Source organism: Myotis nattereri (genome assembly GCF_964212035.1).
Source record: "Myotis nattereri genome assembly, chromosome: 1".
NCBI lineage: Eukaryota > Metazoa > Chordata > Mammalia > Chiroptera > Vespertilionidae > Myotis > Myotis nattereri.
The window spans coordinates 24,648,245-24,675,282 of record NC_138075.1 but is presented as its reverse complement, the minus strand read 5'-3'; the positions used below and the strand labels follow the sequence as shown (position 1 = coordinate 24,675,282).

The 27,038-nt window shown below is 44.5% G+C and overlaps 2 protein-coding genes across 3 annotated transcripts in view; one reads left to right on the top strand and one right to left on the bottom strand.

Moving 5' to 3' along the window:
- Positions 1-10,987, top strand: part of PAPLN (papilin, proteoglycan like sulfated glycoprotein) — a gene marked incomplete at its 3' end in the record, with an annotated part of 35,311 nt that extends 24,324 nt beyond the window's left edge. The window contains exons 23-26 of the mRNA XM_081111941.1: positions 438-565; positions 685-793; positions 2,663-2,829; positions 10,812-10,987. Of these exons, the coding sequence (XP_080968067.1) occupies positions 438-565; positions 685-793; positions 2,663-2,829; positions 10,812-10,987 (580 nt within the window). The remainder of the gene's footprint in view (positions 1-437; positions 566-684; positions 794-2,662; positions 2,830-10,811) is intronic.
- A 2,281-nt stretch (positions 10,988-13,268) lies between these two features.
- Positions 13,269-27,038, bottom strand: part of NUMB (NUMB endocytic adaptor protein) — a 150,913-nt gene continuing 137,143 nt past the window's right edge. The window contains exons 7-12 of one of the 2 annotated variants that reach the window (XM_081100417.1): positions 26,402-26,542; positions 23,693-23,897; positions 20,611-20,904; positions 18,921-19,070; positions 16,219-16,458; positions 13,269-15,367 (exon numbers count right to left, since the gene is read on the bottom strand). In XM_081100417.1, the coding sequence (XP_080956543.1) occupies positions 14,652-15,367; positions 16,219-16,458; positions 18,921-19,070; positions 20,611-20,904; positions 23,693-23,897; positions 26,402-26,542 (1,746 nt within the window). In that variant the 3' untranslated portion in view covers positions 13,269-14,651. The remainder of the gene's footprint in view (positions 15,368-16,218; positions 16,459-18,920; positions 19,071-20,610; positions 20,905-23,692; positions 23,898-26,401; positions 26,543-27,038) is intronic. The other variant, XM_081100416.1, reaches the window with a different exon arrangement.

Here is a 27,038-nt window from a genome sequence, read left to right as displayed (position 1 = left end):
GGACAGAGGAACAGGGCAGCGAACAGGTGGTGGCTGGGGGAGGAAGGAGGCAGGCACAGTCCTGGCTGTCACAACGGCTAACGTGGCCCCACGTGAGCGTGAGGCTGGTCTCCACCACAGGCTGCAGAAGAGCCACGTAATTCTACCCCATCTTCACACAGAAGCTCAACACCACACAGCTCCTCAGTGGCGGGACCAGGATGTGAGCCCACTAAATGAGTGGAGCAAAAACTGGAAACACACATTTTGTGTCAGAAAACGTGAAATGATTTATTGCCGGGGTTAGGAGTCAGGCACCTTCGAGTGAATGAGAGTGCTGGCAGCTGGCTGCCCACTGGCCCTGTCAGACCCACTCCCACCTGGGAGGGAAGGCCTCCCCCCACCCCCCCATCTCCATCTGCAAGGGCTGGAGCCCCCGACTCTGCTTGGTTCCCCAGACACCAGCAGCTGCCTGATGGCTCTCTGGTCATCAGCCAAGTGGCTGTGGAAGATGGTGGCTTCTACGCCTGTGTCGCCTTCAATGGGCAGGACCGAGACCAGCAATGGGTCCAGCTCAGAGTTCTGGGTAAGGTGCAGTGGGAGGTGGAATGGAAGGGTGACTGGGACCAGTGGCCTGGGAGGGCAGGTGGCACAGGGTGGGCAGGCTCGGCACAGTGGCTAACCGTGCCCCCTCCTTGGGCCCAGGGGAGCTGACGATCACAGGGCTGCCCTCTACGGTGACGGTGCCAGAAGGTGACACGGCCAGGCTGCTGTGTGTGGTGGCAGGAGAAAGTGTGAACATCAGATGGTCCCGGTAAGGCTCCGTTCCAGACCCGCACCTGAGGCTGCACAGCCAGAGCACAGGCGGTCCACCTCTCTGCAGGGATGCTGCTGTCCCCGCCGTCCCCACCCCCTCTCCCACTCCTGCCGCCAGGCCTGGTGCCTGCACAGTGAGGCCCCATAGGACGGCTCTCTTCTCTTAGCTGGGCCATACCAGGGGTTCTCAACTCTGGCACTGGTGCCAACTTGGACCCAATAATTTTGGGCTATCCTGTGCAGTCGCATGTCTAGCATCATCTAGGGATTCTAGGCCATCGCCCACTAGGTGCCAGTAGCACCTCCTCACAAGTCATGACAATAAAAAATGTCTCCAAATGTTGCCCAAATCTTCCCTGGGGTTGAGAACCACTGGGCCACACTCAGCTTTGGGACTTCAGTAGCCTTTTTAGGACTCGCGGGTCTGACTCATTCAGCGCACACCTTTTGCCTTCCTCCTCCTCGCAGAGTCGAGTAGACTGGCGTTGGGGACCCCGGATCCTCAGAGCCCCCTAGGTCCCCTCAGGCGGGAGATGCCCAGCGCCCGAGCGCTGTCCGCACGGAAGAGCGAGGCCGCCTCCCCTCTGGGAGAACCAAGGAAGGGGGGCCATGTGGTGACTGGCTGGCCGTGAAGGCGGAGGAGGGGAAGGATGTTCTTGGTCAGGTGAAGGGTGATCCCAGGACAGGAATGGCCCTCAGCCTGGACGATGCTTGTACCTTCACCTTTGCCTCCCCCGGCTCTTCCCAGTGGGAACATGCTCAGGACTCCCCGTGTTTCCCCGAATCCGGGTCTTTGAGCAGTTTCCTCTTCACAGCACCTGTTTATAGCATGCCTCCACCTGTCCACCCACTCAGCCCTCGAACGGGGGCCTCACCTCCACCCCTGGCCAAGGCCCCCAGCTACTTCCCTGCTCCTACATCCTCTGGACACATCCCGATCCCCACTCGCCCTGTGCCCTTCCTGCCTCCCCCCAGCTGGCTCATCGCCCGTGGCCCCCAAGATCAGGCCTTGGTCCTCGGTTTATCTAACGTCGCCTTCAGCAAACATGCAGACACGTTTCCGGGACCACCCAGTGGAGAAGCGTGACCTGGGTCCAGACCTCAAACCCGATGCCTCCTGGTATCTCACAGGCACCCGAATGCAAAATGGTGGACAATAGCCTCACCGTTTACCCCTCATCACTGTCCTGGGTCTCCCATGGTGGAGGGCACCACCGTCACCCAGCCCCCAGCCCAGAAACCGCTGCCTCCATTTCTCCTCTCCCCATCTGACCTTCCTCCCAGTCCCGGCCGTGCCATCTACCTGTGCAGCAGCCTCACCTGGTCTGTTCTCGGGCTTGTCCCCAGGCTCCACTGCAGCCAGAGGCCCTTTCAAAGTAGATGCCACGTCAGTCCTGTTACCCCCTGGATCCAGTCCACTCTCCTGACCAGAGCCGCGCCCCGGCCACGGCCTTCCTCCAAGCTCCCGAGTCCCCATGCTGCCCTCTCCTCATCCTCAGGCCAGTCTCCCCCCAACACCTGCACCCCCACCCCAGTGCCTGGGGGCGGGGAATGCTTACGTGCTTCATCCAGCACAGGGCCCGGCACCTCCTGGCTGCCTGCGTCCTTCGTTAATGAAATGTGGTTCCTCTGTGGGGCGGAGGCAGTCACAGCCCTCAGCGCGCTGTGCTCGGTTGCTGTGTGTGTCACTCTTGAGTTCTTTCGCTTTGATAATGTCCTGTCTTTTGGGTACCGTCCCACCTCTTCTGTGAGGTGAGGGCCATCTGTCTGTCCACAAAGAGGGAGCAGCTGACTCTGGAAAGGTCTTGGATTGCCTCCTCCCCCTGCCTCTTGGCCCTGGACAGCTCTCACGTCCTCTCCCCTCCAGGAACGGGCTGCCGATACGGGCCGATGGCCACCGTGTCCACCAGTCTCCAGATGGTACTTTGCTGATCCACAACCTGCGGGCCGGGGACCAGGGCTCCTACACGTGCAGCACCTACCGTGGCAGCCAGGCAGTCAGCCGCAGCACTGAGGTGAAGGTGGTCCCACCAGGTAGGAAGGGCTGCTTGTTCCTGAGCAGCCTCTGCGGGCTCAGGGACTCTGGTCCGAGTCCTGACTCACTCTGCCAGTTCCTAGAAGTGTGACTCGGGCAGGGGCTTAGCCTCCCTGACTTCCTCTCCTCACTGCCTGACAGGCTATAGTGAGGATGAAGGAAATAAGTGGATGACAGGCATCTGCTAATAGCTTTATAGATGATGCTAAATATCATTTTTTAGACTTACTGGTTTTATTTTGAGAAACAGGATTGACTGGAAGTTTATCATACTTAAGGCAGGTCATTAAAATCTGTCCATTCTAATTAGGGCGGCAAAACATGGTCCTACGGTTGGAAAGTGCCTGTAAGGCCTTTGATCATATGCCCAGAAAGGAAAGGCAGGGATTAGTGCCGCCATCTTACAAACGAGACACTCAGTGGGAGAGCTCCAGGGTCATGCCACAGGTCATGCCACAGATTTGTGGCCAAGATGGCGCCAATCCTCATACTTAATGTTCTTTTCACTAAACTATTTACACCTGTAAGTGGGCAGAACTTTCCTTGCATTATTTAGTAAGTTGGTATGTCAGCCTTATATTCTCTAGCTCTTGCTCTAAGTTGTTATCAAATCTAAATACCATGTTTTAAGATGCATTTTCATACCACTAAGGAAAAAAAGGCTAATTCAATAAAAGACACCATTAATTAATTTGCAGTCCAATTTGACAGGTGTTAAAATATGAAAATAACTGCATCTCAGAATTGATGAAACAGCTTGTGGTTTAATCTTCAATCTCACAGGAGCTGTGTGTTCAAATAAGCCAGAGGGACGGGGGGCTAGGGTGGGCAGGATGGTGGTGATCTTTGCCCTACGCCCAGTGTGCCCGCCATGTACCCTCAATCTGGGCTCACTGAGCAGCAGGGCTGTGCCTGGCTGCCAGAATGAGGGTGGGGACTGGTCAGTGCTAGGGGCTGAAAGTCTGGTAGAAGTGTTGCTTAGGGAGCTGGACTGACACTTGGCCTCCAGTTTGTGAGCTCCTTAGAACAGCGACCGGGACCCATGCCCCCGGAGTCCAGCCCAGGTCTTGGCAGCACCAGGTGCTCAGATACTTGGTGACAGCCTACTGCAGGAGCTACTTCCCGCCTCCGATGATGCCCAGCAAATCCACCTCTTGTCTACATAATAACCAAGCCTACCAGACTTGAGACAAGCCAGAATACAGATTTATTTGACAGAGAGCGGTTAGGAGGACCCTGCCGGCCGTGATTCCTGTAGATACGTCTGTATGGGAAACCTGCTTGATGAAGGCTGGTGGGACTCCTGATGACGTGTGGTCACCATGCTGAAAGGTCTGCTGTGACCTGCCTCTTGGAAACAGCCTATGGCCTCCGTCGGCCACTTTTCTCCCACCCGTGCTGGACTACCGTGTTGCTAATCTTAGCTATTTTGGGGGCATCTTTCTTTACTAGAAGTGGCCTCCCTCCTAACTGTATTCATTCCATGGATTAGGCTGCAGCCATTTTTTCTTTGGGGGGTGGGGGTGGGGTTTCACCTTGCCCTAGTCACGGTTTGGTGGCGAACACTGAAATTAGTGTTAGCATTAGGGCGGGGGTGGTGCTTGAGCCAGTCACCCTCTAGAGCAAGCATGTCAAACTTGTGGGCATGTGGCCCAGCCAATATAACGGTATGTGAGAAACAGTTTAATACAAATTTCATAACTTAATTTTTACAATATCCTGTTATACATAATTACCAAACTACAGTATTCACTAATGACTGATTACTATAATCGTGTTGCATTCATTTCTCTTACGTGCCTTATGCACCATTTCTCTCCACTAATACTAGCAGTGAATATTTTAGCAGCCGATGGCCACATCATTAGTCTTGGACTAACTTGTTTGGTGTGCGCAACAGGAAATATTTCGCTTTTGGAGAAAAAGAAAAATAGGTTTATTTGCGTTATACTTATTAATTTGTGCAGTTATTCAGTGTCTGTTAAGTTAATGTTCAAGAAAAAATATTTTACTAAAATGTTCTATTATGTTAATGATTGCTCATTTATTTCAGCCCTGCGTATTCAGCATGTTTCTATGAAAACCAAAGCTTTTGTTTTTTTTTGCGGCCCACATAAACTTAAACCTTGTTTATTTGGCCCGTGTAAGCCTTTGAGTTTGACAGGCTTGCTCTAGAGCAGTGGTTCTCAACCTTCCTAATGCCGCGACCCCTTAATACAGTTCCTCATGTTGTGGTGACCTTCAATTTCGTTTACAAATTGAACATAATTAAAGCATAGTGATTAATCACAAACACAATATGTAATTATATATGTGTTTTCCGATGGTCTTAGGCGACCCCTGTGAAAGGGTCGTTTGATCCCCAAAGGGGTCACGACCCACAGGTTGAGAACCGCTGCTCTAGAGTACTAGAGTAAGGGACATACTTCTACTATGAGGACTTATTCTTTTTGCTTAAAATATTGTTTAGAAATAGAAAATAGTACAGGGAAAAAACAGTTAAACACTCATGTGCCCATTGCAGATGGGGAAACAGAGTATCTGCCTAAAGTCAGCCAGCTGGCAAGTGGGAGAGCCAGGACTACGCCCCAGAAGTCTGGCTCTGGAGCGGGTGTGCTTAACCTCTATAGTCAATGGTCATTTTGTTGTACTTTGGGATAAGCCTCCCCGAGGTCCAAGAGGTTTGGCTTTAGGGAAAGTGCTACTCAGGACCAAGCCAGGCGGGCAACAGCCCCTTCCAGAAAGAAAAAGGAAGTTACGTAGATAGGCCACTTAGGCCCTAAGATGAAGCAGCAGACGGAAACTCTCGCAGTTTATAAGATACAGAAACTCCTAGTAAATGCCAAGGAGGGGACCAGTGCTCTGTGCTCAGTATTAGAGCATTGCTCACAAGACCGTTTTCCTGTCACCTTGACTAACTCGCACTGCTTTCTCAGGGCGGGAGAGGAAAAACAGGGAAACAAAGTGACTAAGATAAACTGGGGCTACTGAATAAACAAAGCCTTGAGGCGGGAGGAAACCAGCAGTGAGAGAGAGGACAAAACAGCACTTGCCAACCCAAAGTTTTTCTTTAGGGCTGATCCTACTCTTCCTTCTTCCCAATCTAAAGGCCAAGGCAGAGGGCATTTAGCTTGTCAGGTCTCAACAGTAAGGGTAGGGAGTTAACTTCGAGATGTTTAATCATCTAGTCAGTCAATACTTGGGAGTCTGCAATGGGCTGTGCTGATGTGGCCAAAGAATAGCGGGAGGATCACCGCATGCTAAAGCAGGGCCAAAAATGGACGGAAAATGACTTCCAGTCAAGATGGCAGAGTAGTTAAATATTGTGCTCATCTTCCCCCACGATCACATCAAATTATACCTAAATTAGAGAACCGCCTGAAGAAGAGGAAACAGAACAGAAGTCCTATAACTAAGGATATACAGAAGTAGCCATGACGAGACTGGTAGGAGAGGGCAAGTCCCGCACCCAGCCAGCAAGGTGGGAGGCGGGTGCCAAATCTGAGCTCTCCATTAACCTGGCCAACACTGTTTGCCCCAACCAACTCATAGCCAACCTAAGCCGCTTCCAGTGACTTTTCCACGAAAGCAGCTGTCCTTGCTGCAAACTTTCATAAAATCTCCCAAAGGTCCAGAAACCCAAACAAACAGCAGCTGGTCTTGGTGTGCCCTGTAGCTCCCATTATGTGGCCCAAGCCTGGCATAAGCTGCAGCCCATGCTGGCCTGGAGTGTAGCTTCAACTAAGTGGCCACAATATGGCACTAGAGGCAGCTGGCCTCAGTTCACAGCTTAGCCTCTCCTGGGTGCCCCCAAGCCCAGCACAAGCAGCAACCAATCGCAAATCACTTTGTAGCTTCCATCAGGCAGCCCCAAGCTAGGCACAGATGGCGGCTGACCTTGGCCTGCACCAGAGCCCTTCCCAAGAGCCTCCAGAACCAACACAGCCAGTGGCCAGCTTCAGACCACACCAAAGTACCACCAATCAGTTCCACAAACAACACACGGGACGAGCAGACTTGGCTGGCACAAGAGATCTGCTAAAGCAACTCCTGCTCCTGGGGTCAGCCCTTACAGCTTTTCTGTAGTCATGGCTAGTCAGCCTGAGGGTCGATCTCACCTACTGACATGCCAACAGCAATCAGGCTTAACTACAACAGGAGAACAAACACAACCCAGATAAGGGACACTCCTGGAGCGCCCAGCTCAGGTGAATAAGGAGACTGCTCCACTGGCCCTCACAGGACACCTGCTACATAAGGCCACTCTGCCAAGTCTGGGAGACAAAGCAGACCTACCTAATACATAGAAACAAACACAGGGAGTCAGCCAAAATGAAGAGACAGCCATGTTCCAAATGAAAGAACAGGACAAAACTCCAGAAAAAGAACTAAATGAAATGGGCACAAGCAATCCACCAGATAAAGAGTTCAAACACTGGTTATAAGGATGTTCAGTGAGCTCAGTGGAAGAATAGATGAACTCAGTAAGAACCTCAACAAAGAGATAGAAATCATACAAAAAAAAGAACCAGTCAAAAGTGAAGACTACATTAGATTAGATGAAACACAGAACCAGATCTGGAAAATAAGATAGTGAAAAACCAAGAAAAAGAATGAAAAAAAATTTGTGTAAGGGACCTTTGGGATAAACCATTTTTTTTTGAGAGAGAGTGGAAGGGAGGGGAACAGACACATCAATTGGTTGCCTCCTGCGCATGCCCTTCACCGGAATCGAACTCAGGGCCCTTCAGTCGAGGGCCAACACTCTATCCACTGAGCAAAACTGGCTAGAGCAGGATAAACCAACATTTGCATCGTAGGGGTACCGAAGCAGAAGAAAGCAAGGGATTGAAAAATCTATTTGAAGAAGTAATGACAAAGGACTTCTCTAATCTGGCAAAGGAAATAGACATACAAGTGCAGAGTCCCAAACAAGATAGGCCACACCAAGACACATTATAATTAAAATGCCAAAGGTGAACAACAAACAGAGAATCTTAAATGCAGCAAGAAAAATGCAGTTAGTTACCTACAAAGGTGGTCCCATAAGACTGTCAGCTGATTTCTCACAAGAAACTTTACAGGTCAAAAGGGATTGGCAAGAAATATTCAAAGTGATGAAAAGCACAGACTTATAACCAAGATTACCCTGCAAAGCTATCATAGGAAATAAAAATTCTCACTGACAAAGGCAAACAGTATTAAGGCAGTGGATCAACAGCTAGTACAAAGGTTAAAAGCAGAAGTAGGAAGATCATGTGTAATTACAGTAATAAAATAAGGGACACACACAAAGGAAGTAAAAAATGACCATAACATAAACGTGGAGGTGGTGAGTAAAAATTATAGTCATTTTAGAATGTGTTTGACTTTAAGCAACCATCAACTTAGAATAGACTGCTATAAACATACGGAAGCACATGGTAACCACAAACCAAAAATCTACAAGAGATATGCAAGAAATAACGAGAAGGGAATCCAAACACGATACTACAGAAAGTCACCAACATATACTTGTAAGAGAGCAAGAGAATAAGAGAGGAACAGCGAAGAACTGCAAAAACAATAACATGGCAATAACTACATACCTATCAATAATTACTTTAAATGTAAATGGACTAAATGCTCCAGTCAAAAGACACTGGGTGACTGAATGGACAGAAAAACATGACCCACATGTATGCTGCCCACAACGGACCCACTTCAGCTAGAAAAACAAGCACACAACGTAAAGGGATGGAAGAAGATATTTCATGCTAATAGACACCATCCCAAAAGCTGGGGGAGCAATACTTAAACAATATCAACTTTATAACAAGAGCTGTAACAAGAGACAAAGAAAGGCATTTCATAATGATAAAGGGATTAATCCAACAAGAAATTATAAATGACACATTAGACCAGATGGACTTAATTGACATTTTTAGAACATTTCACCTTAGAGCAGAATATATATTCTTTTCAAGTGCACACAGAACATTTTCCAGGATAGCCAACATGTTAAGCCATAAAAGAAGTCTCAATAAATTAAGAAAACTGAAATCATATCAAGCATCTTTTCCAATCACAATGGTAACTGAAATCATATCAAGCATCTTTTCCAATCACAATGGTATTAAACTAGAAATCAAAATAAGAAAACTGAAAAAAAACAAAAACACATGAAGGCTAAATAACATGCTATTAAACAATGAATGGGTTGACAATGAGATCAAGGAAGAAATTAAAAGATACCTTGAGACAAACGTAAATGAAAACACAATGACCCAAAATCTATGGGACACAGCCAAAGCAGTTTTAAGAGAAAGAGAAATAGTAATACAGGCCTACTTCAAAAAACAATAAAAAGCTCAAACAAACTAACCTTGCACATAAAGGAACTAGAAAAAAGAACAAACAAAGCCCAAAGTGAGAAGGAAGGAAAAAATAAAAATTAGAGTGCAAATAAATAAAATAGAGTTTTAAACAATAGAGCCCTAGCCAGTTTTGCTCAGTGGGTAGAGAGTTGGCCTGTGGACTGAAGGGTCATGGGTTCAATTCTGGTCAAGGGCACATACCTCGGTTGCAGCCTTGTTCCCCGGCCCTGGATGGGGCACATGTGGGAGGCAACCAATCTCACATTGATGTTTATCTGTCTCTTCCCCTCCCTCTCTCTCTCTCTCTCTCTCTCTCTCTCTCTCTCTCTCGTAAAAAAAAAAAAAAAAAAATTCAATGGAAAAATATCCTCAGGTGAGGATTAACAAAACAAAAATAAAAAACCTGAAAAGACAACCTACTGAATGGGAGAAGATATTCATTGAGACATCCAATAAAGGGTTAATATCCAAAATACATGAGGAACTCACAAAACGTAACACCAAAACCCCCCCAAACAACCCAATTAAAGAAGGGCAAAGGTCCTAAACAGACATTTCTCCACAGAGGATATACAGGTGACCAATAGACATACGAAAAGATGCTCAACATCACTAACTATCAGGGAAATATAAATTAAAATCACAATGAGATATCACTTCATACCTGTCAGAATGTCTATCTCCAATAAATCAACAAGTGTTATCAAAGATGTAAAGAAAAGGGAGCCCTCGTGCACTGTTGGTGCGCATGCAGATTGGTACAGCCACTATGGAAAACAGTATGGAGGTTCCTCAAAAAATTAAAAATACAACTGCCATATGACCCAACAATTCCAATTCTGGGTATTGATCTGAAGAAATCCAAAACACAAATTTGAAAAGACATATGTATTCCTATGTTCACTGTAGCATTTTTAGTAGCCAAGATATGGAAGCAACCTAAGTATCTATTGCTAAATTATTTTATAAAGATGAGGTACATATATATAAAATGGAATATTACTCAGCCATAAAAAATGAAATCTTGCCATTTGCAACAATATGGATGGACCCAGAGGGTATTATGTTAAGTGAAACAAGTCAGACTGAGAAAGACAAATACTATATGATTTCACTTACATGTGGAATCTGAAAAAAAAAAAAATGAACAAAACAGAAACTCAGATACAGCGAACAAACTGATGATTTCCAAAGGGGAGAGAGTTTAGGAGGATGGGTGAAAAAGGGGAAGGGATTAAGGTATACAAATTGCAGTTATAAAAACAGTCACAGAAATGTAAAGTTCAGCATAGGGAATATATAGTCAGTAATACTGTAATAACTATGCATGGTTTAGATGGGAACTAGACTTTTCGAGACTCTAAGTTATATGAATGTGTAATCACTATGTTGTACACCTGAAACGAATATAATATTGTATGTCAACTGTAATTGAAGAAAAAAAAAGAATGGGTGGAAATTGTGATCCCTCCTGTAGTTGTACATACAGGTGTTGAAAAGTTACAGAGCAACTGCATTTTGGGGGAATCTGACAGCCACAGTGCCACTTTTAAGGAAACGAAATGGTGAGAATCTTCAGCGCACAGAGCTTCCTTACCCTTTCTTTCTCCCTTGTTGTTTTGCAGCACTGGCTGCCCAGCCGAGGGACCCCGGCAGGGATTGCATGGATCAGCCGGAGCTGGCCAACTGTGAGCTCATCCTGCAGGCCCAGCTCTGTGGCAATGAGTATTACTCCAGCTTCTGCTGTGCCAGCTGTTCCCGTGCCCAGCCTCATGCGCAGCCAGTCTGGCAGCAGGGATGAAGGCCCGCTCCAGCCCCAGTTCTGAAACAACTCGTAGGGCTGGGGAGAAAGGCAGGGAGACTCTCGCTCTCCCCTCTGTGGCTGCCAAGGGAGTTATCTTCTGGAGACACTGCTCCCCACCCTACCCCACCCACCCAGTGTTGAGCCTCAGCAGAGGCCAATCAGCACCTCTGACATGACGGAAAGAAACCTGTTTGGATTAGGATATGTTTTACTTTACAACTTCCCTCTATAATTTCTGGTACACAGGAGCAGTTCACTGTGTTTTAAAATGAGCTACCAGGGTTCTCGCTTCATGTGAAGCTGGATAGGGAGGTGCATAACTATTTTAGTTAACACCTACCTAACTCCCGCTGTGACAGGGAAGGATGCTTTGCTAGAACTAGATCTCATCTGGGGTCAAACAGTGGCCTGTGCTCTAGTCCCTCTCTCAACCTTCCAGGTAGTAAGTAGCAACCAGCTTCAAGCCCATATGTGCATATGGTTAACAGCATAACATTGGTGAAAGCTGTCAGGAAAGTGAACTATGAGGTAAGGCTCACCTAGGGATTTAGTATGAAAGGGTGGCAGCTGCATTATTATCTGAGGATGAAAGAACTGGAAAAGCTGCTTACTTTCATCGGGAAGCTGGAGCCGGAAGCCCTCTTCCTGAGGCCAACAGGAAGGGCTGGCTGTGAGGACCGCCTTACACCAGTATGGAGCTGATCGACGGGCCTGCTCTGTACCGAGACCAACAAGGAGCCACTCCTTCTCGAGTAGGAATCTGTGAATCAAAGTGTTTGCTGCCAGATAAAAGCCAGTCTATTATTAAAAACAGCAGCCTGGCCAGTGTGGCCCAGTGGTTGAGCATCAACCCATGAACTAGGTGGTCAGGGTTTGATTCCCGGTCAGGGCACATGCCCGGGTTGCAGGCTTGATCCCCAGTAGGAGGTGTGCAGGAAGCAACCTATCAATGATTCCCTCTCATCATTAATGTTTCTATCTCTGCCTCCCTTTCCTTCCCTCTCTCTGAAGTAAATTAAAAAATATATATATTTAAAGAAACCAGCAACAGCAAGATGGTGGTCCCAATGGAGGGGAGGGCAATGTAATAATAAGTGGCTTCAGAAATGGTTTGAGTTGGTGGAAGTCATTCTGCATCTCAGGAATTCCAATTTCTTGCTTCTAAAGAGCGAGCCCTGGATTCAATGTGGCTTCTTAGTCCCTTTCCACTTAACTTTTTACAAATCCTCCAGAGGGCTGGCTGGGCCTAGTGACACAGGTTATTCAGAGACATAGGAAAGACAGGTGCTAAGGGAAAGGTTTTATTCATCATGATCATGCTGGCTGAGTGAGGGATACTTATTAGTCTACCTATCATGGGCCAAGGCACAGATCTTTTCTTTCCATTTAAAAATATTGAGGACCATTCCCTTTGATTTACCATGGCTGGTTTTGCTATAGAAATTAGAAAATTTCTAATTTTCTTGGACTCCCCAGTTCTTTAATTAAACCAGTATTTGGCCCATTGGTAACATATTTCCAGAAGGTAAGTTTGAGGTTAGCTAGCTCTTCTTAGAACTAGTCACAGACTAGTGGGCTGAAGTTCAAGGTGAGAGTAAAACTCAATCTAAACCACTGGTCCTCAACCCTCTTCCACAGTGGGAGCCTTTAAAAAACAGAACCAGGGCTTCCACTCTCCAGAGATTTGAATTTAATTGGTCTAGAGTACTGCCCAGCCATGAGGATTTTAAATGCTCCCCAAGTGATTCTGATACATATCCAAGGTTGAGACTCACTGCTCCAGCCCTGCACATCTGATTGTGAATCTTGCTCAAATGCAGATTCTGCTTACAAGGTCTGGAGGAGGGTGGGGAGCTGAGATTCTGTATCTCTAACCAGCTCCTAGGTGAAGTCCATGCTGTTGTCCAGACCACACTTTAGGCAGCAAGAATATGATATTAGAGATGCATTTAGGATCAACCAAAGCCTAAAGAATGAATACAAATATGAACTATAAGAATATACCAGAGCCCTGGCTGGTGAGAATTGGAATGTTGCCCGTCGTACACCAGAGGGTTGCGCGTGTGGGAAGCAACTGATCAATTAATGTTTTTCTCTCTTTCTCCTTTCCTCTCTCTGAAAAATAATAAAAGAATATATTAGAAAATAAAAGATTTTCTAGCCACCAAACTAGAGAGCTGCAGCAACAGCAGAATGGAGAGAGTGAACAAGACCTGAAAGAACTAAGTCAACTGCTAATAAAGAAAAGGGGAAAGAACAGCCCTTTATGGGCAAAAGCTTCTACCACGAACATTTATTTTTGTTAAAGCAGATTATAAATTCTCATCAGTACAAATATATATAACTTACATTTGATTGTAAGGCCAACGTTCAAAAGTAAAAATGAGATGGGATCTCACGTTGTTACCAGAGGTCAAGTGGCTGCAACTGGCAACGGGATGTTCTGTCCACAAGGGAGGGGGACGAGGACACACACGGAGACACACACACACACACACCTAATAAAACCAGAAACTCCATCCCCACAAAACTCATGGGAACACACTTAAAGGACAAAACAAAACCCACCAAGACCCACATGACAAACCAACAGAATAACCTGCGTTCCAGTCTATGCATATGATGTCATTGTCACCTTAGTGTTAAAACAAGTAAAGGATTAACATAAGGAAACTGCAGCAATATATAAAAGAAAATACATATTCTCTATAGAGCATATTTAGACTGATTCCATTAAAATAATATTAGAATTTCACCATAGGTTTAAAACCAGGACAATACTACTCTTTCATTTTCTTTATTTAAACTACAACCTAGTGACTGTATTGGTCATAAGCATGATTGTTGTTGCAATGTGCTACTCTACTTACAACGACTGATACCAAATAAGCGAGGGATCCGGTCTGAACCTCCAGCTTTTCCCCTTTTACTTCAGTAGAAATCAACGATAAATCAATCTTATGTACAATTTCTTACAGCTAACCCTTTTACCTTTGGCAAGATTACTTACAACTTATACAACTTTTTAATATTGAGAACTATTTAAAATATTCTAAATGCATAAAAATAAAGATTTGGCTTTTTGATATATATTTATAATATTTATTCTTACTCAAAATGGAAGCTCAACTTTACCCCTAAAATATAGCTCTGCTGGGGCAGCTGCTGATGCGCCCTCCTGGGATTCTGGCAGCACCGCCTGCCTCTTGTCCTCGGCCCAAGCATAGGCCATTCTATTCTCAATCTCTAAGATGGGCCAGTATTGAGAGGAGGCAGGTGCATGGCCTGGAAAAAAGAAAGGGAGATCGTTTTGCTTCCCGTTGGGTTCTATATTCCATTAAATGTGCTTTGAATACAGATTCCTGTTCAGATACATCTGCCTCTCTGTTGTCAGAGATTTGTAAGGGGCTGAGGCAGGAGGGGGACAAAGGGCAACATTTTCTTGACTTCTTTAGCCTCACAGGACAGCTCTTCTCTAGGAATGGTTTTCTCACTTTTTTTCAAAAATCACCCCACACAGCACTCCGCACCTGGACATGCTCCTTGGGACCTTTGGGATTAGTGAAAAGTGTGCTATTGGGAACACAAAGTCTCCTTTGACCTTCACCCTCCCCCTGCCCTTGCCTAAATACAGACAAAATACATAAACCATGGGGACTGCTCAAAGTTCAATTTCAAACGTCTTCTGTAGGTCACTGGAGAAGGGGTTGGTGGGGGAGGGGTTAGTACGCTGCTTGGACTTGCTCTCTAATGCAGCCCACTGGGCTTCGAAAGGATCCACTGGGCAAGTGCCTATAGGAACCTCTGTGTGCTTGTCTCCTGAGGCCAACCTACCATCGTCTACACCATTGAAAGCTGCAGAACCATTGAAGTGCTCAGCAGGAGGCTTAAAGAAGGGACTGGCACAAGCACTGCTTGTCTCATACTGAGGGAATGTCTGCTGCTTGACCAGGCTGGGAGACTGATGGGGATGGGCAGCCTGAGGGTGGCCTGCAGTACCAAACACATTGGCTACCATCTGGGAGGGAGTGATGCCCACCACAGGCACATTAGGGGCTGGATAGGGCATCCCATTGGCCACAGGATAGGCCTGGGCAGGAATAAAGGCTGGCTGTAGGGGCGGGACCGCACCCACTGGCACGGGCTGAGAGGTGAGGAATGCATTCCCTTGGAAAGGTGGCGCTGGCTGGGAGATGGCAGTGGGTGGAGGCGGCTGGAGGGCTGGCTGCAGTGGGACAGCTGAGGCTGGGGGCTGCTGAGCCCGGACGCTCTTGGACACCTCTTCTAACCAGCGGTCAGCCTCAGAGGGAGTACGTCTGTGACCAGCCTGGAAGAGACCTGGAGAGGCAGCACCAGAAGATTGACCCCACTCGGTCCCTGGAACCAACATGAGAGAGAGAAAAGAGTCAGTCTTTCCGAGCATTTTTCTTCACCTGATGATCTTGGTTATTTGAATGACCCTAACGTGGAGCAAATCCCTCTAGTGGAATAATCTGTTACTAGCAGAGGAGTTTCGTGGCAGCATGTGTCAGATCATGCTGCTGTCTCAGCCACGTTGAGGAGCTGTCTAGATATGGTTCAACTGCACTGAACCAGGCACCTGGCTGGCACAGGAAACCCTTCCCTGATGCTGTGGCTCATCTACGGTACAGAAGCCACCTTGCACATGCGCAAAGGGCCCAAGGTGATTCACCTTCTACTCTAACAGAATGAAGAGAAAATACTTGGTTCTGTACCTCATGAGCCCTGCCTGGCTTCCTGACATGTTGCCTTCCTGATGAACTGCCTTTATTACTGTTTAAAATTCTCTTGGTTTTATGGTTAAATGTTCATTATAGAAAAACTAGAAAGTACAGAAAAGCAAAAATGAAGTGTTTTTTATAGCTCTTGTTTTGGGGCCTGCCATTATGGGAGGCAGGGTCCCCTCACCCTATAGGCTTATCCACCTATTTCCAAATCCAGTGACAGACCCCCTCAGGGTAGGCCCAGGAATCTGTACTTTATGAAAGTTCTATGGGTGGTTCTGTTCCATAGTCTTAAGAACTGTCAATTTAACCTCTTCAGTTCTTTCTCCTTCTCCATCCTTTCTTAATAGTTTATTTCCAGGAGAGAATATACTTTTCCTAAAAGCACTTCTCCCTGGTTCCTACTCAGGTAAATGGCTCATTTTCAAACCAGGGTCACTTAGCTGATCCCAGAATCCTCACCACCATCTGTGGCCACCTTACCCGAATGTGTGGCTGCAATTCCCTTGTTAACAGCATCAAGGGCATGCGCCCAAGGGTTGGTTTCACGCACAGGCATTGCTACGGATGCTAGAGCAGTATGGGCTGGCTTAGCAGCAAGCACATGGAAGGCTGAGTCAGTGCCATTAGCTACAATGGGAGCAGACAACATCAATGGAGTTAATTCATGCAGGGTGCACAGGTGACCTGTTGGAGCTGGGTCAGTCAGGCCAATGTGCAATACTGATGGAACAGACAGAAGGGTTGGTGTTGGGATAACCATACCATCTTGTAGTGGATACACAAACCTTTTGGCAAAGAGGGAATTAGAGGTTGTAATGAAAATGGCTATCTGGAGTCAAATGACTGTTCTAGGACACTATGTGTATGGGGAGAGAGGAAATGAAAGCCTAGAAAAACAATTTCAAATTAAATTGAAGAGAGCGGCTTTGTCTTACAAGCAGCAAAAAGCGAATGCATAGCCTTTGGCATAACGATGTATATAAAGCATTTCCCTCTCCTATCACTTTCCCAAAGACCAAGTTATAGCAATAGTAACAACAATGGGATAAATATAATGATTCCATACTATGTTCTAGGTCAGTGGTTCTCAAACTTCCTAATGCTGCGACCCTTTAATACAGTTCCTCATGTTGTGGTAACCCCCAACCATAAAATTATTTTCGTTGCTACTGCATAAGTGTAATTTTGCTACTGTTGTGAATAGTAATGTAAATATCTGATATGCAGGATGTATTTTAATTGTTACAAATTGAACATAATTAAAGCATAGTGATTAATCACAAAAACAATATGCAATTATATATGTGTTTTCTGATAGTCTTAGGTGACCCCTGTGAAAGGGTTGTTCGACCCCCAAAGGGGTCGCGACCTACAGGTTGAGAACCGCTGTTTTAGGTGCTATGTTAATAATACTTTAGTGTGCATTATCTCATTTAATTCTCTCAAAAACCTAGTAAGGCTGGTATTATCCCCATATTACAGATGAGAAATCAAACTTGGTATATGTTTTCATTTGCTTAATAAATCTATAATTAACTACATAATTAATTTTATCTTCCTTTTTTGGAAGATTTTTTCCTCCTTGGTAATGTTGATAATATCTTGAAGCCCCTACTATTCTTTTCTTGTCTCCCCTTATCAAAAGCTCCTGAGACCTTGTTCCTGTACTCTGGGCATCTATTCCATCAGTTGCTACTCCTCAGTCCATCTATCATTCATATTTATTATGGAGCACAGAAGCAGGTACCTTCCCCTGCCTACACTATCACTATTCCCTCTTTAGGACGAGGCAACCCTGCTGTGGCTTTGGTACTATTTACCAGGGCTTGTCTAAAAAACTAGCTTACCCTATGACTGGGAGCCCCTGAAAGGCAGGGAAAAGACCATGCTCTATTCAGTTTTACACTCATTGCCTTGTGAATAGGCATATAGTCAGTAGAATGTAGCAGGTACTATATTCAGAAAGACCTGGGTTTAAATCCTGGCTGTGCAAGTTGGGCAATTTACTTAAGCTCTCTGAGCCTCATTTTCCTTATCTGTAATGCTTACCTCAAAGGGTTGTTGTGGAGATTAAGAGAGAGAGAACATGCATGAGTCCTTACCATGATGTGGCAGGAGGCACCAAGGGCTCAATAAATTGTGCCTATCATTATTGATATTATAAATATTTGTCAGATGGAAAGCTATTTGGCACACATGACTTTAAAGGCATAAAGGTTTATTTTTTAAAGAGAGATTCCTTGTAGGAAAAACATGTTGTAGTTTACTCCAACAGGAGCTGGGGACTGTTCTCACAGTAAAGCTTTTTCTGAGCTCTCTCTCAAATGAAATGAAGAAATGGCAATTATAAGGAGGTCAAATTCTAAGTCTGTAATTTAAGTAATACAGACTCTTTGCTGACCTCAGAGTCAGTAACTGCTAACTCAGTAACTCTTAAAACAACAACTTTTAGTGACTCTTCAATGCCACAAAGTCAAATTCTAGGACACTTGTTATAGAAGGTTCAATGGACTGAAGAGCCAAAAGAAGTACCTTTTTCTGTAGGAGCCTCCTAAGACTGGGTAGAGACTAGATGAGTCCAGGGCTTCTCAACCTTGGCACTATTGATATTTTGGACCAGATAATTCTTTGTTGTGAGGGTGGCTAGCCTGTGCACTGAAGGATGTTCAGCAGTAGCTCTGGCCTCTACATAGGTGCCATTAGCAATCACCCTTTACCAAGTTGCGAAACCCATAATAAAAAATGTCTCTAGACAAGGAATGCCAGACTTTCCTTGAGGGGCAAAATCACCCTGGGTTGAAAACCACTGTGCTAAAGAAAGAATAACCTAGAACCAACTCTGATGACTGCTGCGGCTGGAGAACTGGCTGGATACTCTGACTTTTAACAGTGAAGGGGCAAATGAAACAGTCGGTTGGGACTATAGCTCCTAATAGAATAGGATGAATGACAGGTAGGTACATGCAAAATGACGAATGCAGACATCTTAGGAAACAGGAAGGGGAACAAAGAGCAAGGACACTGTTGAACAGGGAAATGAATCCATCTGAGACATCAAACAGGGAAATGAGTGGGTCTGACCAGCTTTCGGAAAACTCAGGATGCCAACTTATAGTTAGTGAGCAGCATCATAAAATGCCAGTATCAGAGAGAAAAGCTGAGCAGGCTAACAGGGCACTAACCTTGAAAGGTAGGAGACTGTGGTGCCACCACTGTCACTGGTTTGGTCATTGGGGCGGATGAGAAGGGATCCTCGGAGGGTGTGCTGAAGGCATTGGTGATCTGTGAGCACAGGGAGCTGATACTCTCTGCTTCCCCTTCTACCTCTGGCACTGCAAGACAAATAGAAAATGGCTCCAGACAGAAACACTCAATAATCCAAATATAACAGTATGGTACAAGGTGGCATTTTATACTGTATCCCTTATTTGTGAAAGGGAAAGTCTCAACTGACAGGTGGGGCTATAAAAGCAGCTTAAAAAAAATTACTGTCCACTATTTCATTGGCTTTTCAGGTCAGGAGGTATGAAATGTCAATAGTTCATGTACTGATGTATATCTTCCTCCCTTGCAAATCTCCAGATTCCTTTTTGTGCCAAGATGTTAGCTAGAAGTTTCTGGAAGACATGAGCGACCTGTTTGTCTTCCAACCAGTTCACAGGTGTGATTTAAGCTCTGAAGCTATTTAGTAACTATCAGAAAATGGGTTAAAGTCAAGGGCACCAGTGGATGCGCAGTCCTTTTCTCTATGATAATCCATGATAATGTCATCACTCTCATTTTCCTCCAAAGTACAAAGTATAGTAACTGTGAAAACATGGAAAAGTGAACTGAGGTCCAGGACTCTTGAGGCTTTGTTCTTAATGCTGACTCTGGGATACTTGGGTGTCACCGAGGAAGATAAATGTGTGCTGTTCCTTTATTTGCTCAACTGTGAAAAGAGAATGCTAGTTTTTGTTTCCTATCTGCTCCAGAATGAAACTAAAACAGGTACTTGAAGCATCTGGAGTTTCCGTTTTTATAGGAGCTGAGCGCTGGACCAACCCTCAGTAATCGTCTAGTGAACTGTTCTTTAGGCCCAGTTTCATGTGTCAAGAGAACTTAACTCTGTACTTTTATACCACCACCAGTGAGAGGGCCTATGGAGACAGAGCTTCCTCACGCTCTGAGGAAGCACTGGCTGGGTGTGTCTCAGAGTGAAGTGAAATAGAGTCCAATAAAAGCACTGACCAGATCTGACACTTTAGCTCCGGGTCTTATGATGAGGATAGAACTACCGGGGCTGGCTCAGCTGTACAGAGGCCACACAAAGGACTGTGTGGCAGTTCTGAAAGGTAATGAATATGTGTGAGCAAGCCCACTGTCTCTGATGAACAACAGATCTCAGATTCATACAGGAAGCCTGTTTAGAGTTTCCTCCCTATGGAGCCAACCAGCCACAAGAACAATGAGCACTTATCCGTTTCTTTTGGTACATCTGACAGTGATGCTGTTTATCTTTATAATTAATTCCCTGCTGGGTCCCAAGTGGCAGGATAAGAATGGAAACTTGAGACCCTTGATGTTTGGAAGCAGGCTGGCTGGGAGGCAGTTAAGTACACTTCCATCAGGACAAACCACAAATCTTATAGCTCAGGCTAGGAATTCCCATTATGGCTCTACTACTTGTCTGTTGAAGAGAAATGAATGCTTCACATCTCCCTCCAGGAACCTCAGTTTTTCTCCCAATGGGAAATGATACAAGATACATATAACCATAAACCAGCCTGGGGGGCGAGGGAGGGCTAGTTTGGTGGGATTAGTGTTTCGACCGGAAGTGACAATATTGTTTCAGTGCTAGAGCACCAGTGAGTCAGGTGGATGCTGCATTACCTGCATTTTTTATGGGGAAATCAGTCTTCCTCTGCATAGTGGAAGGCAAGTCGTTGATGCGCAGGGAAAGCTGGCGTTTAAAGGGTGACATCTTCTGGCTAAGAGCAGGAAATCCTCGGAAAGAGCCTTGGCGAGCAAGTTGCTCAATTGGAGCATGGCGGCGCGGGATGGCGTGAGGATTGTTCATCTCCAGAGAGGCAGTGGCATCCGAAGTGGGAGAAGTGGGAGAAGACGGCGATGGGGCAGTGTTGCCAGGGGCCACTGATGAACCAACAACTGTCTTGTCTGTTTCAGCTAAAGGTCAAGCAAGAGAAAGAGGACCTTAGCAATGTCTTCAAATAATTGGAGCTTATACAACTGAGGAACTCAAAAACCCTTGTAGGTCCTTTACCCATCTCCTTCCCAATGTCTCTTAAAAGACAGGTTAAAAGCAAGGCTCAGATCTATTTTTCAAACAAATAAAAGATTTAACCTACTACATGTCCCATGATATAGCTACTGAGACACACAGATCTGATTTTCATGCAGTGATTCATAATATAAGCCTTTGAACAAGCTTAAAAAAATAGTACAGATGAACTTCTAATGTGAAGTCCTTTAAAGAATGATGATTTATGGTTTTCTTTAAAATACACACACACACACACACACACACACACATATTTATTGATTTCAGAAAGGGAGAGAGAGATAGAAGCATCAATGATGACAGAGAATCATTGATTGGCTGCCTCCTGCACACCCTACATTGGGGATCCAGCCTGCAATCCAGGAATCGAACTATGACCTCCTAGTTCATAGGACGACACTCAACCAGAGCCACGCTGGCCAGGCTGATTTATGGTTTCCAATGCTTGTTTGCTTACTTGTTTGGGGGGAGGACTTTGGGAGTGGCAATTAGAAAAGTCTAAATAAGTATAAGTTTGATTAGATGTTACAGAATAGCATAAAGCAGTCTTTCAATCATGGACAATATGCATCATGGTTCATTTGAATAAAAGCATACAGAAGTAAAATTTTAAATTGGAATAAACTAAATATAAGACTATTTCCATGTGCGTACCAGCTGAGACCCAATCTGCATGTGGAAAATCTCTAGCACTTCCTCCCCTCACAGCCCAGCCCCTCTATAGCTGTTGGGATGCTACCACTTTGGCAGTTGCCGTGTGGAGCATGAAGTAAGTATTATGTGGTGGTGTTAAAGAACACGCTTCCAGTCAGAAGGTCACCGAGCACACTAAATAACAGCTGCCCATATTAAATTTCCTAATAAAAATAACACGGTGTTTCTTATTCTTTAGGATACTGGCATAAATGCTTATGAGAAATGAACTACAGTGGGGCCTTGACTTACGAGTTTAATTTGTTCCGTGATGGAGCTCGTAACTCAAATTACTCGTATGTCAAATCAAAAGTGAACGAGTGAGACACGTGATGCTGGGCTGATGTTGTAGCGTTCACTGTGACGTTTGCTGTGCCAACTAGCGGTGGGGTATCTGAAGCTGGCTCGTAACCTGAATTTTAGCTCTCAACTCAAAGCAAAAAATCGGCCGAGAGACGGTTCCTATCTCGAAAAACTCGTTAGTCGGGACACTCGTTAAGTCAAGGTCCCACTGTAATCACAAAATGAATAATTTAGCTTCAAATAAAAACATGTATCTTTTTTTGGTCTTAAAAATTAGAGCTGTTTGGGTCAGTATTAGATTAATGAAGTTACCCAAAATGGCTGGTTTAGAACTGAAAGAATATGGTAAAAAATAGCAAAATTATGTTAATTTATATTTAAACTGAATTGTTTAATTCCAAAATATGCCATATTTGTTTCAACCTCAGTTATACACAAGAATGCAAAGCATTTCACCAAGCCCTCTCACTATACACCCAACCCAACTTTAGGCAACAGACTCTTGAGTAGCTTGAATGCCTGTACAGGCATGTGTACATTCCCACTACGCTGCCATATGTACCTGAAAAAACATTCTGCAAAAATCACACACTGAAATAAACAGGGCTATAGGAGAAAGAGCTAGGGGCTAGCTTCTAAAAATCTAGGAACTTTTTTCACAAAAGCACTAAAAAGCAGTAATAATATAGTGAGAACAGTAGCACCCAGCAGCATGTCAGTAGGGCCTTTGCAGCCTGGACCTGGGATTTGTACTTCTTCCTTTAAGATGTAGGTTCTTTGTTGTTGTCGTTAATTCTCACCTAAGGATTTTTATTTTTTTTTAATAGACTGAGAGAGAGAGAAACATGGATGTGAGAGACACACACTGAGTGGTTGCCTCCTGCATAGGACCCCAACCAGGGCCGGGATGAAGAGCGCAACAAGGTACGTGCCCTTGACCAGACTCGAACCTGGGACTCGTCAGTCTGAGGGACGACTCTCTATCCACTGAGCCAAACCGGCTAGGGCAAGATGTAGGTTCCTGACAGCATCTGCTTCTCACACAGATCAGATGCATCTGAATTAAAAATCTGCTCCAGGAACAGATTTTCTCCATTTTGTTTTTAAACACAGGGAGGGCAATGTCTTTGCAGCTTATTCAGCTGCACTCTTAGCTTCCCCAGGTAGCTTAACATAATAAAAAGGGTAAACAGTTTCAAAGCCACTAAACAAACTACTCTAAAGGAAAGGACTTTGTTTAGATTTTCAGCTTTTGGTTGTTGTTTTTAATCCTCAACGCAGGATATTTTTCCCATTGATTTTTTACAGAGTGGGGAAGGGACAGAGGGAGAGGTGGGGGAGGGAAGAAAGTGGGAAGGAGGAAAAGAGAAACAGAAACACTGATGTCAGAGAGACACATCGACTGCTTGCCTTCTGCAAGTGCCCAGACCCGGGCCAGAGATCGAATCTGCAACTCAGGTAGATGCCCTTGACCAAAAATTGAACCTGTAACCCTTGGTGTGTGGGCTGACACTCCAACCACTGAACAACATTGGCCAGGGCCAGCTTTGTTCTTAAGTTCTTCACATATTGCTAAGAGTTCTCTTTGTGAGAAAGCTTAGCCTTGATAGCTTCAAAAAATTAACCCTCTGGGGAAAACTGTTTAATAAACACACACTGTAGTAAAACAGACTGTACCTTTCTTGGCATCTTGGATTTGCTTCATAATCTCCTCTCTTTCTGCTAGCTCAGTGGCTGTTGTGACACGGAATGATCCTTCTCTTGTAAAAGTGGTCCGGCTGGCATCAAAAGTAGCAGTCACTCCACATTCCTTCTCCCTCTTCTGCTTACGTTCTAAACAGGCCGCAAAAGCACAGCCTACAGCGTGGCTCAATCTTTCACCCTGTACATAACAGAAGGTTCACAGAACGTTTTTAGATTTACTGTACCAACAATTACAAATGAGTTTGGACCACAAATAAGTCTGTTTTACACAAGGCAAAATGTTGGGAGCTTAACCTAGATTTTAATATACTAATATGCCAAATTAATTTAAATGAATAAATTACCTTAGGTAATACCTATGATACTTTACTGTAACAGGCATTGGGTAAAGTGACAATCGGCAACCTGTGCTTTTGTGAGCAGTCACTGAGACCTTCTTATTATTAGTGAGGCTCCCTCAGTCACTCACAGTAGCTGTGCCATCAGGTTAGGAGATACTGCTGAAGGTTTCAAGCTCTAAGTCTTGAAATGCAAAACCCTATTTGCTATTTAGGGGAACAGTGGAAATATTTACCAAGCATTTCTAAGAACCACTGGAAAGGCAGGGCAAGGTTCAGGAGCTTAAATATACTGTCAACATGTCTAGGAATAAAAGGTGCAAACTTAAAACTTCGAATAAATAATACAACTCCAGCGATGAAAAGGGAATCAGGCAAAGGAAAGCTTAGCTTTCTCAGTCCCCCTCCTTTTCTGAATACTATTCCCAAGCACCCCTTCCCATTCTAGACCCAAAGGGCTTTCAGGCTTTCTCCTATACCTTCCCTATATTCTTCTAGCTCTCTCTTAGCTCCAACTATACCCCCAACCACACACATGCAAAAGTTGGCTCAGTGGATAGAGCGTCAGCCTGCGGACTGAAGGGTTCTGGGTTCGATTCTGGTCAAGGGCACATACCTCAGTTGCAGGCTCGATCCCAGGCCCTGGTCAGAGCACGTACAATTGATGTGTCTCTCTCACATCGATGTTTCTCTGTCTCTTCCTCTCCCCTCCCACTCTCTCCAATAAAAACCAAAAAACTGCTTTTTGTTTGTAAGATTTCACATGACAATAAACTGTTAAGATTTCAGTGACTATAAAATGTAAAATTTCACATGACTGCTTAAAGACTGACAGACTTATTTTTTATGAAACCACATGAGTTTCTAACTTTTTAATAGGATGATATAAGGGTAGGCGTGAAAGCATAGAATAGGATAGAGTACCGAAGGAGTCTTAGAACCCGTTTGCATTTGCACACAGCTCTATTATAAGGACAGAGGTATAGGCCAAGGAAGCTTATTCTTTCTCTTTAGGTTTCAGGCAGAAGTTCTTGAAGACAGATCCCTCCTCAAGCTCCACCCCAGACCCAGTTGGAGAAATAGCTTTAATAATAATAGTCACTACTTAAAATTTTTTTTTATTGATTTCAGAGAGGAAGGGAGAGGGAGAGAGAGATATAAACATCAATGATGAGAATCATTGATCGGCTGCCTCCTGCACGCCCCCCCCCCCCCCATAGAGCCCGCAACCCAGGCATGTGCCCTTGACCAGAATCACCTGGGACCCTCCAGTCCACAGGCTGACACTCTAGCCACTGAGCCAAACTGGCTAGGAAAAACAATCACTATATTGAGAGCAGTTACCATGGGCCAGATCCTATGCTAAGAATGCTTAAATTCATTAATCTAAGTTAGTTTTTGCAACTGTTATCTCCATCTTATAGCAGTGGATACTAAGACTTAGAGAATGTTAAGTAACTTGCTACAAACTCCACAGCTAGTGAGAACCAGAATCAGGTCTGGAACCCATATCAGATTCAGAGCCTGAGCTCTTAATATTTGTTTATACCACTGTCTCCAAGAACTTAAAAAAAAAAAAAAATCTTTTGGTCAATTTTAGAGTATGGTCACCACTCTAAGGTTAAACCTTGCCAAGGATGTATTAAGTTGTAACCTTTGTGAATGGCTATTCTGCCTCATTCTGTCTGACTTTTAAAAACTCAGGAATTATACACTCAATGCTGTACTATAACTATAGTTAAAATCACCATCAACATGTAAGAGACATCTTTCATATTAGAATTTTAGGTAATTTCCATGAAGGATGATACATTAGGTTATTCTCTATTTTTAAACAAAATAAAAAATTTCTACCATGTAACAATTTCTAGCACACTCATTATACCATAATTTAGTATTTCTGTTTTTTTAATTAATTGGAAATACACTCCAACTCAGTTCTTTTATTTGTAGTGGAGTTTCTTTGCAAATAAATTTATAAGCACCTTTCAAATGCCAATATCATCTACCCAGATGTCTTAGCAAATAAATACATGTAAGATCTTGAAAATGGTTCTAATAATGAAAAGTTTCAAATAAAGTGTAGCAGCCACCCTCTCCAGAATACTTCTACTTTCCTTTAATGACCATGGATCTCACCTAGTCAGTCATCTTGCTCCGTGAGTTGCAAGGTCACACCAAGAGTGTGGATTACTTGAATAAAAGGAACGAAAGCAGACTAGTGTAGGCACTTACAAGTACTGTAACAGCACGTACTTGTCAAGTGCAAAGTGCTTGACTGAGCCAACCCGGAAGGAGCTTTGCTGACTGAGGCTAGTCATGATGAAATCCAGGTTGAACTCACCGTGTCCTTGACAGCCATGAAGCAATGACAGATCCAGCGCCGAGTGGTGCCATCACGACATATGTAAGAGAAGGCTCTATCAAAGTTTCTATCTGGTGCACAGAAAGAAACTTTTTCTATTGTCTGGTCAACTATGAGGTCCTTGAAAAAGGGAAACACAAAGGAACAGAGAATTATGAGGTTATTCAACCTTCTCAGAAAAAGCACAGAATGTTCGTTTTATAATACGGAATCCTCACACCTAATGCACTGAACCTATGGAATAGCTAGATCTGAGGCCAGCAGTCTGAATACTAAGAATTTGACCTTAGAGAGATCCCATGAAGTCCTTTGTCCAGAGGCCTCTCTCACCTCATCTTCATGTTCTAAAACATGCTTGCTGATTATAATTTTATTATGGTAGAGTCCATGTTCAATGTGCAATATATGTAAATCAATACATTTAATCCAATTTCCATATAACTTATTTAATAACATCAGTCCCAAAATTTCTATGTATTTATTAACTTACTGATGATTAAACTTTGAGGACTTTCTGTTTATATACTTGCTGAATGACCCAGTATATGCATAGTATAAACATTACACAAAATGTTCTTAAAAATCTGGAGATTCTGAGGCTCTTCTGTGTGATATT